The sequence below is a fragment of the Scyliorhinus canicula genome, chromosome 1, assembly GCF_902713615.1.
Source record: "Scyliorhinus canicula chromosome 1, sScyCan1.1, whole genome shotgun sequence".
Classification (NCBI taxonomy): Eukaryota; Metazoa; Chordata; class Chondrichthyes; order Carcharhiniformes; family Scyliorhinidae; genus Scyliorhinus; species Scyliorhinus canicula.
Genome location: NC_052146.1, coordinates 147463756 through 147482134, shown reverse-complemented (window position 1 = coordinate 147482134; position 18379 = coordinate 147463756). Strand labels below are relative to the sequence as shown.

General features: G+C 46.9%; 1 protein-coding gene across 6 annotated transcripts in view; it reads left to right on the top strand.

Moving 5' to 3' along the window:
* Nucleotides 1-6975: 6975 nt before the first annotated feature.
* The window catches only part of LOC119968513 (ribonuclease ZC3H12A-like), a 28386-nt gene continuing 16982 nt past the window's right edge, over nt 6976-18379 (top strand). Inside the window, exons 1-2 of one of the 6 annotated variants that reach the window (XM_038801203.1) lie at nt 6976-7685; nt 13794-14395. In XM_038801203.1, coding sequence (XP_038657131.1) covers nt 13836-14395 — 560 coding nt within the window. In that variant the 5' untranslated portion in view covers nt 6976-7685; nt 13794-13835. Of the gene's footprint in view, nt 8081-8111; nt 8265-10250; nt 10901-13419; nt 13469-13793; nt 14396-18379 lie in introns of those variants that run through there. The other 5 variants (XM_038801202.1, XM_038801200.1, XM_038801205.1 and 2 more) reach the window with 5 other exon arrangements.

Below are 18379 nucleotides of genomic sequence, written 5' to 3'. Positions count from 1 at the left end.
ACTGTGGCTGGATGCATTCCCAGAGATTTCATCACATGACTTCCCACCCCCAAGCAAAACAAACAGCCTTTTTATTCCCATTTCCCATTCTTCTTTTAACTAGTGAATGCCAGTGAAAAAGAAACATATTTTGCAACCCATATGACTTTTTTTGCTGGATTGCTCAGCAGTGTCCAATTAAGAGATGAATCCTCATTTCCTGGAATCTCCTGACAGCTAAGCCTGAAGCAGTCTGTGGGCAAATGCAGCAACACCTCGACAATATCCAGAACTGGGCTGAAAAGTAGCAAGTAACATTCACGCCACACGAGTGGCAAGCAATTCTCCCCCAGAGAACGCCGGCCTGCTTTAGTTTCACCTCCCCGCTACATCCCCGCCCCGAACATTGATCTCTGGACTGATCTACATTCCCTCCCCCCTCCCCGAACATAAATCACCAGACTGATTTACCCACTGCCCCCTAACCCCCACCCCCCCCACCCCACCCCCGCAACCCCCACCCCCCGACACAGATCGCTGGCCCGATCTACGACGCGCCCCTGCCGAACACAGATTGCTGGCCTTATCGGTGCCCCGACATAGATCGCCAGCCTCAGGGCATCGGAGCACCTCCCACAGGGTTGGCCTATAAACCCCACCCCGTCAAGCCACACCCTCATCATCATGACCTGCCGCTCCAGGCACTCCCCCTTCTAGCCCCGCCTCTTGGCAATGACCACTGGTCATTGGTCATAGCGGCGCTAACTTGGCTGCAAAGGCCTTCGAGCACCTACCCCCCACCGGCATGGTCAGCACATCTGATCTCTGGCTGTGGAAGCCAGTAATGATTGCCACCGGCGCCACATCACACTTGAAGGTAGAAATATCGCATGTTCCCAGATGTTTGGGCATTAAGCTGATTTTGAATATTAAAGTCCACTTAAATGAATGGTAATCAGGTTCAAGCCCTCCCTGGGCGTGAACCTGATTATGTCTGCTGTTCGCGCCCGGGAATATCGTGAACTGTTTGGCACCCGGCGCAAATCCCGTCTCAAGTACTTCCCAGACATAACAGAATTTATGCCAGGCACAACATGGCCAGAAAATCTTCCCCCATCTCCAACAAAAGCAAGTCTAACCGTCGCCCCTTGACATTCAATGGCATTACCATCGCTGAATCCCCCATTGTGAACATCCGGGGGGTTGCCATTGAGCAGAAACTGAACTGGACTAGTTGATGTGACCATCAATTCACTAGAGACACGATTGGAAGTAAACTGTGGTTTTAAGTCTTACAACTGAGCCTGCCTGAGACCAGAGGAACTGAGAGCAGGCTTACGGCTGCAGCACTTTATACTTCCGGTAGTGGGAGGGGCCATGGGCGGGGCCATGGGCGGAGCAAGGGTGGAGCCCTGTACAAGCTCCTCATCTCCCTCTATGGGCAGAGCTGCGTAACGGCTCACATACAGAGCCCACAAGGACATAATACAATGCAATGCTATACAGTGTGAATTACAATGCAGTATAATTCACCACATTCACCCCCTGTAAAAAAAATCAAGTCCGGCGGGGGTGACGGGTCAACAAGTTGAGCCGGTCGGGTGGACGAGTCATTCTTTGGGATCGGTGGAGTACCGAGGTTGCAGCCTCTTCGAGTGGCTGGGTGGTGACGATCGATGTGGGTACGAGGATGGACTCCGGGGGTGTTTCGGTCGAGATTCATACCTGACTGGTGCGACGGGGACCTATAGGCACGGGGGCACCGAGCGTGAGCAGGGAATCTATAGGCACGGGGGCGCAGGGCGTGGGGGGTTGGGTGGGGTGTAGTGTGAGGGGTACCTCGGCGGTGGTGGTGGTGGTGGTGGATCCTGCAGGCGCCAGGTCCCGGAGGGAAACGGTGTCCTGACGGCCATCAGGGTATTCAATAAAGGCGTATTGGGGGTTTGAATGAAGCAGTAGCACTCTCTCTACTAGCGGGTCTGTTTTGTGTGCCCGGACGTGGTTCCGGAGGAGAACCGGGCCCGGTGTCCTCAACCAGGATGGGAGCGAAGCCCCCGTGGTACCCTTAGAGAAAACAAATAGTCGTTCGTGAGGGGTCTGGTTGGTGGCGGTGCATAGGAGGGACCTAATTGCATGGAGCACGTCGGGGAGGACATCCTGCCAATGGGAGGTCGGCAGATTCCTGGACCGGAGGGTCAGTAGGATGGTCTTCCAGACCGTCGCGTTCTCCCTCTCCACTTGCCCGTTCCCCCTGCGGTTGTAGCGGTAGTCCTGCTCGAGGCGATGCCCTTGTCGAGCAGGTACTGATGCAGCTCGTCGCTCATGAAGGACAAACCACTGTCGCTGTGTACGTAGTTGGGGAAACCGAACAGGGTGAAGACACTGTGCAGGGCTCTGATGACTGTGTGGGAGGTCGTATCGGGGCACGGGATGGCAAAGGAGAAGCGGGAGAATTCATCGATGACATTAACAAAAGTACACATTTCGATTGGTCGAGGGGAGTGGCCCTTTGAAATCGATGCTCAGGCTTTCAAAGGGCCGGGAAGCCTTTACCAGGTGGGCCTTGTCTGGTCTATAGAAGTGCGGTTTGCACTCCGCGCAGATCGGGCAACCCCTGGTGATGGCTTTTACCTCCTCAGTGGAGAAAGGCAGATTTCTGGCTTTGATGTAGTGGGCGTGCCGGGTGACCCCCAGGTGGCAGAGGTCATTGTGGATAGCCTTCGGGCGGTCGTCTTGCGCGCTGGTGCACGTGCCGTGGGACAGGGCATCTGGGGGCTCGTTGAGCTTCCCCGGTCGATATATGATGTCGTAATTATAGGTGGAGAGTTCGATCCTCCACCGCAAGATTTTATCATTTTTAATTTTGCCCCTTTGCGAGTTGTCAAACATGAAGGCAACCGATCATTGGTCGGTGATGAGGGTAAACCTCCTACCTGCGAGGTAGTGCCTCCAGTGCCGTACGGCTCCCACAATGGCTTGAGATTCCTTTTCGACTGAGGAGTGTCGAAGTTCCGAAGCGGAGAGGGTTCGGGAGAAGAAGGCGACTGGTTTCCCTGCCTGATTCAGAGTGGCGGCGAGAGCGATCTCTGAGGCGTCGCTCTCCACTTGAAAGGGGACGGATTCATCCATTGCCCGCATGGCGGCTTTGGCGATGTGCTCCTTAATGCAGTTGAAGGCGGGCCTCAGCTGACAGTGGGAAGAGTGTGGCCTTAAATAGTAGGCAGGCTTTGTCCGCATACTGGAGGACCCACTGGGCATAATAAGAGAAAAATCCCAGGCACCTCTTGAGGGCCCTGGGACAATGAAGGATAGGGAGTTGTACGGTCCGGTCCGGGTCGGGGCCCAGGACTCTGTTTTCCACGACATAGCCGAGGATGGCTAGTCTGGTAGTGCGGAAAACGCATTTCTCCGTATTGTAGGTGAGGTTGAGTTTCTGGGCGGTTTGGAGAAATCGGTGGAGGTTGGCATCGTGGTCCTGCTGATCATGGCCACAGATGGTGACATTGTCCAAGTACGGAAACATGGTCCGCAGCCTGTACTGGTCCACCATTCGGTCCATTGCTCGTTGGAATACCGAGACCTCATTCGTGACGCCAAAGGGGACCCGGAGGAAATGGAAGAGGCGGCCATCTGCCTCGAACGCCGTGTAGTGGCGGTCCTCCGGGCGGATTGGGAGCTGGTGGTATGCAGACTTCAGATCCACCGTGGAGAATATGCGATACTGGGTGATCTGATTAGCCATGTCTGCAATTCTAGGGAGGGGGTACGCATCGAGGTGCGTGAACCGGTTAATGGTCTGGCTGTAATCAACCACCATTCGGAACTTTTCCCCGGTCTTGACGACCACCACCTGAGCTTTCCAGGGACTGTTACTGGCCTCTATGACTCCCTCACGTAGGAGCCGCTGGACTTCGGCTCTAATAAATACCCTGTCCTGCAGGCTATACCGCCTGCTGCGAATGGCTACGGGTTTGCAGTTCGCAGTGAGATTAGCGAAGAGTATAGAGGTCGCATTCCGCAGTTTGAACTCATTTCCCGTGGACCAAGCGACCCCATCGTGGGCCCCCGACCAGCGACTGCCCCAGGCCTGCGCTGCGCTACAACCTCATGTGGCGCAGGCCTGGGGCAGTCGCTGGTCGCTGGCCCATGATGGGGTCGCTTGGTCCATGGGGAATGAGTTCAAACTGCGGAATGTGACCTCCATAGTCGTAGCTAACTCTACCATGTCCTCCAAGTTCTTGGCCCCTTTTTCAAGTAGTCGCTGGCCCTTCAACGTATACATCATGTACAGCGAGTTCCATATGCTGGGAGGCTGTTACAGCCTGAAAATTGCAGTCCCGAGCAAGGGCTTTTAAATTGCGCAGAAAGTCTTTTAGCGACTCTGCGGGGCGCTGGCGGCGAGTTGTTAAAATGTGCCGCACGTAGACCTCGTTAATCAGCCGCACGTACAATCGGTCGAGCATAGCCAGGGCCTCAGTATATGAAGTGGTACAATTGAATTGCGTAAAGATACGATGGCTCACCCGTGCGTGCAGTAGGCTGAGTTTCTGCTCCTCTGTAGTCTCAGATGTGCTTGATTCAGCCAGGTAGGACTTGAAACATCGAAGCCAGTGTAGGACGATTTATTTAGCCTCTGAAGCCTGCAGGTCGAGTTCTAGTCGATCAGGTTTGAGGGCTGATTCCATAGTAGTTTTCTTCAAGTTTTCTAAGACTATTAAATTGATGTGACCATCAATTCACTAGAGACACGACTGGAAGTAAACTGTGGTTTTAATAGTCTTACAACTGAGCCAGCCTGCGACCAGAGGAATTGAGAGCAGGGCTTACGGCTTCAGCACTTTATACTTCCGGTAGTGGGAGGGGCCATGGGTGGAGCCATGGGCGGAGCCAAGTGTGGAGCCCTGTACAAGCTCCTCATCTCCCCCTCTGGGCAGAACTACGCAACGGCTCACATACAGAGCCCACAAGGACATAATAGAATGCAATGCAATACAGTGTGCATTACAATACAGTATGAATTCACCACACTAGTCACATTAATACTGTGTCTACAAGAGCAGGTAAGAGGCCATGAATCCTGCAGCAAGCAAGTAATTTCCTGACGCCCCAAAGACTGTCCGCCATCTATTGCTTTTAATAATCTTTATTGTCACAAGTAGGCTTACATTAACACTGCAAAGAAGTTCCTGTGAAAATCCCCTCGAGGCCACATTCCGGAGCCCGTTCGGGTACGCTGCAGGAGAATTCAGAATGTCCAAATTACCCAACAGCACATCTTTCAGGACTTGTGGGAGGAAACCAGAGCATCCGAAGAAAACCCACACAGACACAGGGAGAACATGCAGACTCCGCACAGACAGTGACCCAAGCCATGATTCGAATCTGAGACCCTGGCACTGTCAAGCAACAGTGCTAACCACTGTTATACTGAGCCTACAAGGCACAAGTCAGGAGTGTTATGGAATACTGTCGACTTGCCTGGATAAGTGCAGCTCCAACAATTGTCAAGATGCTCAACACCATTCAGGATAAAGTAGCTTGCTTGATTGGTACCCCTTTCACAAACATTTACTTCTTCCACTATCGACACACAATAAGAGCCTTGTGTACAAATCTGCAAGATAGGTGACATAGTGACACAGTGGTTAGCACTGCTGCCTCACAGCTCCAGATTCAATTCCAGCCTTGGGTGAATGTCTGTGAGGAGTTTGCACTTTCTCCCTGTGTCTGCGTGGGTTTCCACCGGGAGCACCGATTTCCTCCCACAGTCCAAAGGTGTGCAGGTTAGATGGATTGGCCATGCTAAATTGCTCCTTAGTGTCCAAAAAGTTAGGTAGTGTTGCTGGGTTATGGGATAGGGTGGAGGCATGGGCTGAAGTTGGGTGCTCTTTCCAAGGGCCGGTGCAGACGCAATGAGCCGAATGGCTTCCTTCTGTACTGTAAATTCTATGATTCTATGATTCTAAGGTACAGCAACCCACCAAGGCTCCTTGGACAGCACCTTCCAAACCCTCAACCACTACCATCTAGAAGGACAAGGGCAGCAGGTTGATGGGAACACCACAATCTGGAAATTGCCCTCCAAGCCATCCACCATCCTGATTCAGAAGTATATCACCGTTCCTTCACTGCTGCTGGGTCAAAATCCTGGAATTCCCCCACTAACAACACCGTTGGTGTACCGACACCGCATGGACTGCAGCGATCCAAAAAGGCACGTCACCAACACCTTCTCAAAAACAATTAGGGATTGTAACAAAGGCTGGCCTGGCCAGCGAAGCTCATGTCACATAAATGAAGAATTGGCAACCTATGGAAGACCACAACACATGAACACAAGATACCTGAAATACTCGGCATGTCTAGCAGCACCTGTGACAAGGAAATAGTTTACATTTTAAGTAAACTATTATGCTTCTTCAGAACTGATTATATTCGAGTAGAAGTGGAGGGCGGGATTTTCTGGGCCACCGTCACGTGTTTCAGGACAGTGTAGGTGACCTGCCATTGGTTGGCAGCGGGACCGGTAGGCCCCTTCATTGTCAACGGGGTTCCCCATTGAATGCACACCCCACCCGCCCATCGCCAGATAATCCACGATGGGGTGTGCTATCTGCGGTACCGGATGATTGCGCCGGCGTGAACGGCCAGAAAATTCCATCTGTTAACTTTATTTCTCCCTCGACAAATGACCTGCTGAATATCCCAGCACCATAAGGAAAAAAAAAGACTATAGTGGGGTGATAGAAATGCTGGTCTGAGCTGGACCCGTATACCAGTAAAACAGGCCCAAACTGGTTTTCTTTCCTGTTCTTATTTCAGATTTCCAGTTTATTTATTGAGTTAGCTTCACGCGGAAGTTATGTCAACTATTTAAGTATGAAAATTAAAGCAGATTTAAATCAGCCCAGGCAGATTTCCTAATTTCTTTCAGCTATGAGCTCTGATGAGAATCAGGAAGTACAAGTTGGGGGAGAATGCTTCTCATCTGCATACATTTGAGTTGTTTCCTGGCAACAAAACAATTTAATGACGTCACATGCAGCAAGATATAACCTATGGCTCCAGGGTTGCAATCATTTGAACACACAGACTTAGGTGTGATTGGAATGCACCTTCCGGACTTAGTAAATGGAGAGCTGTACAAACAGAGTCTGGTAAGTATTGCACTATACTTGAGCTTTCTCACAGATTACAGAGCAAAAGTACTTTTTTAAGGGGCTGTTTCGCCCAGCTTTTTGAGGGGCATTTTTAACTACAGTCTGTGTGAAGTGGGTGGAAAGTTTGCAGTAGGATTCAGTCTGCCGAGACTCATCAGTGAGACCTGAGGAAGCCAAACTCCCAGCTCTTCAACATGAACCGAAGGCTGATCTGAACCGGGATCTCTACTGTAAAAGAGCAAGTTACTGTTGATCAACTGGTGCTGGCCAGCTCAGATCTCAAAGGGCGACGTTTTGACAGCCGTCTTGACGAGTGAAAAAAGTCACCGTGAGGTTCAAAATCAGAAGTCATTCAGCGTCAGTCCTTCACGTGGATCCAAGAAAGGGAATAGAAACCTGTGGGATAGGGTTTTTTTTTGCTTTGGCGGTGAAATTGTCACAGCGAAGGCATCGTCAAGAACCTTAGAGCATGTGTGAAATATATCATCAAATGGGGCGCTGACTTTAAAAAAAACTGTTCAGTGGGAACGTTTAGGCTGAACGGAGGTAAAGTTGAGTCTTTGCAGTTCCTTCTTTGTTTATATGAGGCTGTCGTTTTGCTCAGTGATCTCTCCATGGTCGCCGTGAGAGTGTGCACTGAGACACATGCTGTGTCTTCTGCCGACAGGACGGCTGTGCATTACAGGAAGGAAGCGCCAGAAATGGTACAGCCTTCCAAAACAAGTCTGTGTAACCTTCAAAAATGAAAGAAAAAAGGGCGTTGATCGAGACTGGAACAAACTAATCTTGAAAGTGTTTCGTGGGCACGGAACTGACAGAAGCAAAGAAACCACCCCTCCCACCACCGCCTTCCCCCAACCCACCCCACACTGTAACTTTTGAGAATTATTGTTTGTGTGCCTCCATGTGTTATTTTTATCTGCTTCTCAAGCACCAGCAAGGTCAGTTAGTGTTCACTTGCTTTCTTGTATTAACTGTTCGTTGTCAGATCTGATGTGTTTGCGACTGATATTCAGAAGGAGTGATTCATGTGAAACTTGCTATCTCGTTGAGGTGAATGATACATTTTAAGGGAAACTGGATAAGTACAAACGAGGGAGAAGGAAAAGAAGGACATGCGAATAAGTAAGGTGAAGTAAGCTGAGGGGCAGAAGCAGGAATGTGGACTTTTATTGGCTGAATGTTCTTCCAATGTGCTGCAAAGTTCTGTGTAATTCCATTAAACAGCCAGTCATAAAATTATCCTAAAGTGTTTCTGTAACCTATATCCAGAACAGAGTTCCCAAATCTCCTGAAAGAATCATTCAATGTAGGCATGTAATGTGGAAGAAGGTACTACCCAGTCTTGAATCCAAAAGGTCAAGTTTGTATTTTCCTGATGAAGCATAGAAATCGTTTTAGAACATAGAATCATAGTCTCTAAAGTGCTGAATGAGGCCATTTGGCCCATCGAGTCTGCACCGATCCTCCGAAAGAGCATCCTACCCGGGCCCACTTTCCCCGCCCTATCCCTATAACCCCACCTAACCTGTACATCACTGGACACTAAGGGGCCAATCCACCCAACCTGCCCATCTTTGGACTGTGGGAGGAAACCAGAGCACCCAGAGGAAACCAACACAGGCATGGGGGAGAAAGTTGCAAACATGTCCTAGTTTCACCTCACTATCTGGTCGAGAAACTCCCACCACCACCACTGCCCCCAAATCCTACCACAACCCTCCCCCCCCCCCCCCCCCCCCCTCCTCCCCCTCCACAGCTCATTTTGTTTGATTGTTTGGTTGGGAAAGAGAATGCAAATGGAATGGGTTAATTCTCCGTGTAATGTGGGACCATTCCATGTCCAGGATCACGGCAAAATGTATAATTAGAAAGTGTAGGAAACATTAAGGAATAAACATTCACAGTGGCGATTTTGTTTCATAAAGAATTGCTGGGACATTTTACTACATTGATGGTATGTAAGTTGTTGTTCATATGAGAGAGTTTTGGGCTATATTTCCTGGAATGTTTTCACCTTGAGGAAGTTATAGATTCAACTGAACTCAGAAGGAAGCAGTTAACTCAGATTCATGTGTGATAACCATTAGTTTCTTTTCAGTGAAAAAGGGAACTGGAATTCTTGTTCAGGGCCAGTTGGTGACTCTGAAGAGTTTGTTAACATTCTTCATTAAGAACTGTGTTATTTTCTTTTTATTTGCGGGAGGTTGAAGAAAACCATATAAGTTTATGGAGGGCATGATCCAAGCCGCTAATAGATGTTGTTTGCAAATATTCAACCTTGGACCTAGGAGAGAGCCAGGGAGGCACCACGTGTTCATATTAAACCAACATTTTTCATTCATTCATGATATATCGATATCGCTGGAAAGGCCAGCATTTGTTACCCATCCTTAATTGTCCTTGAAATAAATGGTGATTGGTAAGCCACTTTTCTGAAGTGTAGATACACCTACAGTGCTGTTAGGGAGGGAATTCCAGAATTTGGATCCGACAACAGTGGGGGAATGCTGATATAGTTACAATGAGCATTGACAGGTACCCTGTTCCTTCTCCATGGTGTACCCCGTCTCAGTCTGAATCTCTTAAGATCTCCTTCGTTTCCTTTTGTTTGATTCTTTTTTTTTGTTCCTTCAGATCCTTGTGCTCTCTTTCTCTTTGTTCATTTTGTTCATTCTGCAGTTGTTCCTTCCGAATTCATCAGTTTCATCCTGACCCTTTTGTCCCCACCTGTGCTCAGAATTGCCACCATTACTCCTCTTGACTCTTTTTCACTGCTCTTCCTCCATCGTTTTAAAGTTAAGGTGTTGAAGTGTGGTTGGCACCTGTGGCATTTTACTCACACATCAGAGTGGAATAAACTGGAGGAAGCGGAGTCCGGCAGGCCCTAGGCTCTGGATGCCCTCCAGTACTTGTTATAGACCACTCAGCTCTAAAAATAAAAGGCACCAGGTTACCTCTTTTACTCGTACTCCTGTGAGCACAAATTCCAGATCAGTAAACAGATGTATCGGGCAAGCATTTTGAAGGAAATTGCTCCTAAACTCAAGCACTTAATCAGATTTCTACTGAAAGCCAGCATTGACGAACACTGATCTCTGATCCAATAACATTCATGTTTCTTCATTGACAGACTATAAAGTTTTAGAATTCTCCATTTTAGAGTGAGAAAAATTGACAGAACTCGGTCGTCCTTTCTTCACAAAGATTGCAGATAACGGTGTCCCGAGCAATCTGCCATTGGAAAAATGAAGGTTTCATTAGATGAGTCAGTGACTGGAAGGTGGATTTCAGCTGCTCCTTGGATGGCTCTTGTTTTTCCTTCTTCTGGGAAAGCACCTAACCTCCAGTCTGCGTAGCATCAAAAGTGCACAGAATTAAACTGAGCAACTTCATCATCCAGCAAGCTTATGCTTTTCTCTATGGCATGGCATCACACCTGGACACGGGTTAGCTTTCAGCATTATGTCCCAGAAGATAGGACACCAAATTCAGTTAAATACGTAACCTGAGAATTTAGTACGAGTATGCAAGTAGAGCTTCATGTATGCCCTGTTTGTAGTATTCTTGGCTTAGGGTCAGAAAATTGTGGGTTTGCGCCAAAGTCTTTGCAACACTTGAAGTGAAACTATATCATCAGAGGTGCTGTCCTATGGCTCTGGCTGAACTATTGAACCAACTGGGTTGGTTGTTGAAACAAAAAACAGGGAGTTTGTCTCCTGGCCGAGCAAACCTTTTTATATGAACCAGCAAATCTTCAGGTACACAGTTTAAATGTTTTTTTTAAATTTCTCTGTTGTTGGGCATTCTTAACTGCGCAATAGCCACTCCGCTGAAAAAAAATAGTTGAAGAACTTTGATACGTTTCAACATGTCACAGTGGCATTTATCCTAACTGTGCAGCACTGGGCAAAGATCGCTTTTGTAAACATGTTTTTTTGTGGCTTGGAGTCATAGAAAAGATAACAGCACAGTGATCTTAGAACAGACAAAATAGTGAGAAGGTATAAGGTATAAATCATTCAAGCGGCAACTTCACGAATCAGAACAGAACAGAGATCGCAAAACTGGGCGGGATTCTTCTTCCCACCGCACCCGTTTTCTGGTGCGCCACTTCCCCACCGGCAGCGGGATCCTTCATCCAATGGGGCTTCCCATTGCGGGTACCCCCACGCAGTCGGGAAATCCACTGGCATTAGTGTGCTGCCGGGTCACGGGGGATATCGCCGGTGGAGAATCCAGACCGTTAACTTAGTAACAAGATATGCAGGTCTATTTAATCATGCATGTATGGTCAAGAGGCCTCATTTGCATTGCGTTAGCTTAGATCACGATTGGGAATGCGGTAAATGGATTGAGAAAGATAATCATTTTAATTTAAAAATATATTAAGTTAATCTGACCAATACCAAAAAGAGAAAATGATGCAGTTAAATGGCTATAATTATGGTTAATATTTTGAAATTATGCAAATCCGATTATACTTTGTTGACCCAACTGTTAAATCTGCCTGTCATAGATTATCATCGAATGTACAGTGCAAAAGGAGGCCATTCGGCCCATCAAGTCTGCACCGACCCTTGGAAAGAGCATCCCACCCAAGCTCACACACCTCCACACTATCCCTGTAAACCAGTAACTCAAACTAACCTTTTTGGCTACTAAGGACAATTTAACATGGCCAATCCACCTAACCTGCACATCTTTGGACTGTGGGAGGAAACCGGAGCACCCGGAGGAAACCCATGCAGACACGGGGAGAACGTGCAGACTCCGCACAGACAGTGACCCAAGCTAGGAAGTGAACCTGGGACCCTGGAGCTGTGAAACAACTGTGCTAACCACTGTGTTACTGTGCCGCCTCACCCCTGGTCATAAAATGTGATTTAGAAATATATAATATATTATGTCATTGATTTTTCACCTGCCCTACCCTATTGGGAGTGTACGCGTCTGTCGCACCCTTGAAATAGTGTTTGCACTTAGTAAAGATTAAAGGTACATTATATATGTACCTTTGGGCAGCACGGTAGCATTGTGGATAGTACAATCGCTTCACAGCTCTAGGGTCCCAGGTTCGATTCCGGCTTGGGTCACTGTCTGTGCGGAGTCTGCACATTCTCCCCGTGTGTGCATGGGTTTCCTCCGGGTGCTCCGGTTTCCTCCCACAGTCCAAAGATGTGTAGGTTAGGTGGATTGGCCATGATAAATTGCCCTTAGTGTCCAAAATTGCCCTTAGTGTTGGGTGGGGTTACTGGGTTATGGGGATAGGGTGGGGGTGTTAACCTTGGGTAGGGTGCTCTTTCCAGGAGCCGGTGCAGACTCGATGGGCCAAATGGCCTTCTTCTGCACTGTAAGTTCTATGTAAATATGATGGATAATGTCAATAGCCTTTCGTAACAGAGCTGACTACCTTAGTACCCAGTTATTTTTAATTACTTAACTTTACACAATAAAGTGGATCAAAATACTTTGCATTTATATCACACCTTTCAGTTCCACAGGTCATCCCAAAGCACTCTACTGTCAAAGAAGCCCTTTGAAGTGTCATCTGTTATAATGCAAGAAATCCAGTAGCTAATTTATGCATAGAAAGGTTTTTTAACAGATAATCTGCTTTATATATATATATATGTATCATATCATACATAGGTATGTGTATTATCGATATAAAAAGTTTGACGCTAACGGTTTGATGTTATCAATGTGGACTGTTATGTAAATGTAGTGATATACTGCCATCAGATATGCTGAACACCACCAAACTAGCTCATTCTCCTTATATTAAATTCATTAAGGCTGGAAAAATTGCATGGAGAGGCTGGGCTCATTCCAGCTACCCCCAGGGCAGCACGGTGGCGGAGTGGGTTAGCCCTGCTGCCTCATGGCGCCAAGGTCCCAGGTTCGATCCCAGCTCTGGGTCACTGTCCGTGTGGAGTTTGCACATTCTCCCCGTGTTTGCGTGGGTTTCACCCCCACAACACAATTTGTGCAGGTTAGGTGGATTGGCCACGCTAAATTGCCCCTTCATTGGAAAAAATGAATTGGGTAATCTAATTTTTTTTTTAAATTCCAGCTACCGCATTTATCTGTAGAATCTTCATTTGACAATTGAGGAGAGAAGGAAAAAATTCTAACTTCGGGCGGAATTTTCCCATCCGGGACAAGGTCCCATGGTGGGGGTGGGGAGTGCTTCCCACTGGAGAGCCTCATGGGACATCCTACAGTATCTTCAGGCCCTGGCTCAATCCTTACTGAATGCCATAAGGCGTAATTACATACACCCAGTGGAAATCAGCCTTTTGTAAACTTCTGCGGTGCAATATTAGGTAACTGTTAAAACTTTATTTGCCGATATAAATTGGTTTCTTCTGAAATAATTTTTGAACAGAAACTCAGTTTCACATTAACAGAACTTATAGAAATTTAACGTCAATTAGCAAAAATTTTAGGAATTTTAAGTAATTTTCGACAACGTTTTGGCTACTTGGGACTGTAAGTAACTGGAAGTACTTTGTGAAGACAATGACCCTAATCCTATCTGCAGTTAAGCCAAAGACAATCTCTCCATCTGGTCAGAATTTGTGACTGCTTTGATAACCTCAGTTTTGCATTATTAATAATAAAAATGTACATCTCTATACGTCTTCCTAGGATCTAAATTCAAAAGGAAGTGGGATTTATCCGGAGGGAAACATGAGCTTGACTGAACATGCACGATACAGCCACGAGCCCTCCTTGGACCTCCCTACCTGGGGCAAAAATATCCTGGTTGATTCCTCCTACACTACAAGGACTAGTCCTACCAAACAGAAACTGACATCCAATGAAGTCCAATCAAGTAACGATTGGAAAAGTAACAGCTCAAAAGAAAGCAGAGTGGGCAATAAATTGGAGGTGGAGTGTGGGAGCAGGCAGGGGTGCGAGGACTCCCCACTGTGTTCACTCGACTCTTCTGAATTACAGATGAAAATTGACTTTTTCCGCAAGTTGGGTTACTCAACAGAACAGATCCATGTGGTTTTCCAAAAGGTGGACAGCAATGCCGATACCAACACCGTACTCGGAGAGCTAGTGAAGGTACAAGGAACTGTGGAAAAGGACAATGTACCAGAGGAGGTGCCAGTGCCTATCCTAGTGTCTCGTGGAGGTCCTTTAGTCAAAGCCCCGAATAGTGGGCCAGTGACTGAAGAGGTGCAGGAGCAGGAAGTCAACTTGCGAACGATTGTGATCGATGGCAGCAATGTTGCTATGAGGTAAGATGCTGTTATTGTGTTTTTAGCCTATTCAGTTTGTAGGACAATGGCGTCAATCATTGCTGCCTTATTGCTATAAAAGGAAGTGGAAGGTATGTTGCCAGATTTTTGTTTAGATCAACTGTAAGAATTTCAATTTTGATTCATCACAAGGTTAGAAATGGGGGATTATTTGAAAAGGATCTTGGATCCACTATCTTCAATGCCAACCTGCCAATGTGCCCACCTGAAACCAGCATAGTGCTCTATGGACCCACACCAGAAAATTAGATATTGGGTCATGTGATGAAAGACCGTTCCTCCCCCCCCCCCCCCCCCCCACCACCACCCACCCCAATCCTCTGGAGAGAATTCCATGTACGTGGTCAATGGTCCACAACTGGTTCTCAGCTTTCCCTGTCTTAGAGTCATAGGCCACTCAATTCCAAACATCCCATTATGTCTGAGCCGGGAATGGTAAAGGGAATTTCAATGATTGTAAAATAATTGTCTCCAAACTTTACACAAGCTTCAAATTGATGAGAGAATTCCTGGAACTACTTGACGTTCCGGGAATCTTGCCCGTTTCCTGTATTGATTCTGTACCTTTGACCCGCTGGTGACTCACCAGCTACACATATCTTCATGTATAAACCTTTTATAAATCATATGCAAATAGGTCTGCACTTCCTTCTGAGGGGAATTTTCAGACTTGGCACGGCCTGCAGTGGAGAACATATTGCTTCTGTCACCAGATGCTACATAAGCTGATGGTTGTGTAATTGAAGGGTTCCAGCGAGAGCTGCCTGCAATACACTGAAATGCTTATAGTCTCACGGGGTCGGTCCATTTTAACTCATACACAACCGGCGAATGAGGGTCAATGAGGTGATTAAGTGAACAAATATGCAAAAACCTGACCTCAACCTGCCACTAACATGCCAGCTTGCATTATAACTGTGTGGGTTTGAGGGAGCTCTCCTGGTAAATTGCTTTGATATGGATCCTTCAGTATAATATTTAAATAAGGCTCCGATCCTGATATCTTGGCCACCGTTTAAATTTGATGCTGACTGGTCAGGTTTCTCACGGGGCAGGCAATCAGGTGGCTGAAAGGAGAGGTAAGTGAGTGCTTTTTTCAGTCTTGCCTTTTTGGTAAGAGGAGCAGGAGTGATTCCGCCATCCCTCCCCCCAGCTCCTCATGACATTTCTCACTCCCCGTTTCGGGCGGTCGAGAGGGTGGATTTGGAAGATGCTGCCGAAGAATCCCCCCCCCCCCCCCCTCAAAAGCTATGGCAGATTGTCAACCACCTCAGCCATGACCCATAGTCAAAACAGCTGTTTTAAAAATATTTCTAATGGGTGTTTCCATAAAGAACGGAGCAAATCTGAACGGTCCTGATCACCTGTGAATCAGTGAACTTGCTGTTCTGTGAGACACGCTGCTCTGAAACAGCACAAGACTTTGAAGCTGGACTGTTTTTTGAGGTTTCTAATTTCAACATTGAGAGCAATCGTCAAGCTTCACAATGAGGGAAACATGTGTAAACTCAACACCAAACTAACTTCACTCAGTCCTTTTAGGACTACCTCAGAGCAGAAATTAATTTTTAGGCAAATTAGAAAGCAGACCAAATACTGAGATTAAGGCCTGTATGACCCCCAATTTCAGAATTTCAAATCTCTCAGACAAATGACATCTTTTCTTTCATGGAACAATGTCTAAAATTTAAACTTACCATTTTCATATAGAAAATAGAAAATTGTAAACGAGCATGGACCCTTAAGTTTATTTATATTTTTATATAACATTTCAAACAAAGTTGAACAGTTAGCTGTGTGTGTCAGAACAACCCACCCAAAACTCTCCTCCAAAGTCATCTTAAAAGTTTCACTTCAGCAAACATGAAGCAATCAAACTAAAACACATATGCTGTTGTTTGCAATTAAATTGAACATACAGCTGAACTGGTTGTTCACACACCCTGCAACGTAAGGAAAAGATTTGCATCACAGTGATTCATAAAGGCGGTACACTTCTTAAAGGTGTGGGGGCCAGTTTAGCCCAGTTGGCTGGATAGCTGGTTCATGCAGGGCCAACAGCCTGGGTTGAATTCTTGTATCAACTGTGGATATTTATGAAGCTGAAGTTATTCATGAAGTCCCACCTTCTCAAACCTTCTCATCGTCTGAGGTGTGGTGATCCTCAGGTTAAATCACCACCAGTCAGCTCTCCCCCCTCGAAGGGGAAAGCAGCCTATGGTCATCTGGGACAGTGGCAACTATACTAAACACTCTTTAAACAATTCCGACTTATAAAACAAGATAACAAGCAATGCACAATTCATTCCATTAATGTTCGAACATGGAGGAACTAATCAAAGGCAGCTCGTGGCTGAAGATGAACAATTGTGACAAACAACAGCAAATTGAGAGGCTTGCATTTATCCTGTAATAATAAATGGTCCTGGATCTGAATATGCTCTCGAACCATGAACTCGGGATATGAGTCCAGTGTTGGTCTGGCTGGGCATGTGTCAAACTCACATGGACACGCCAGTATGAGACATGTGCCAGTCCCATTACCATCTGGCAAGTGAGCTGATACCTGATTCTAATAGGCTGGAATGGGATTAGAAAGCCACCAGCCAGGGATCCCTGGGAAAAGTCTTTAGCAGTGAGGAAGAGGGTTGTGCGAGCAATCTGAGGTCACCAACACGAGGGAATCTGGCAGGGGGAGTCAGTGGGGTATGGTAACCTGATGCAGGGGAGGAGGCTTTGGTTTCCTACTGCGGCCTGAAGCAGCTCCCTGTACCTCCTGGCTCACAAGAAAGCCCAAAGGTATACAAACAATCTTCCTGGCCCTATTCTGGGCTTGTTCCTGCCCCTGCATTGGTCAATATTTCTCTGGCAGCTCAGCCTTCGGGTACGACTGTACATTAAAATTGTCTCTGAATTCCCTTTTGGTCATAGGATGCCAACTATTTTTTTAAATTTGAAGTACCCTTTTCTTTTTTTTCCAATTAAGCAGCAATTTAACATGGTCAATTAACCCACCCTGCACATTGTTGGGTTGTGCAGGTGAAAGCCATGCAGTCATGGGGAGAATGTGCAAACTCCACACGGACAGTGACCCAGAGCCGGGATCGAACCTGGGACCTCAGCGCCGTGAGACAGCAGTGCTAACCACTGCGCCGCTGTGCTGTCATTGGATGCCTGCTTTTGTAAATTTCTAATAATTGTTATATAATAATCTTTATTCTCACAAGTAGGCTTACGTTAACACTGCAATGAAGTTACTGTGAAAATCCCCTAGTCACCATATTCCGGCACCTGTTCGGGTATGCAGAGGGAGAATTCAGAATGTCCAATTCACCTAACATCACGTCTTTCGGGACCTGTGGGAGGAAACCCGGAGCACCCGTAGGAAACCCACGCAGATATAGAGAGAATGTGCAGACTCCACACAGACAGTGACCCAAGCTGGGAATCGAACCCGGGTCCCTGGTGCTGTGAAGCCATAGTGCTAACCACAGTGCTACCGTGATTTACCAGACCTCCACACATTGGCAACCAAGGAAGAATGCACCTGATCAAATAGTAACAAGTAGGAATGCAGCAGGGACATGAGTGATAGGATGGAGCCTCAACTTTAATGTCTGTACCCTGTTCTCATTGGACCAGGAAGGAGTTAGAATTGGTATTTATATTTCTAAGGCAGTGTATTGAGAAGATCTCCCCAATATCTGCAGGTAAAATCAACAATAACTGTAAATTCACTGCTTCAATGAGGATACTTTTGTTCTCATCAGTGATCTTGGTGATATCATAACTGCTATAAATTTGGAAACCACTTTAAACTTTTGGAGGGAATGGCTGTTTCCTTATTGCTGACCTGTTAGTGTCAAATTATCCTTACTCAGCTGTGCCCAGTAGCGTAAGCTGAATATACTGACAGCTGTGCTTTAACTCCATCCTGTCAACAACATTCTTATAATTACACAA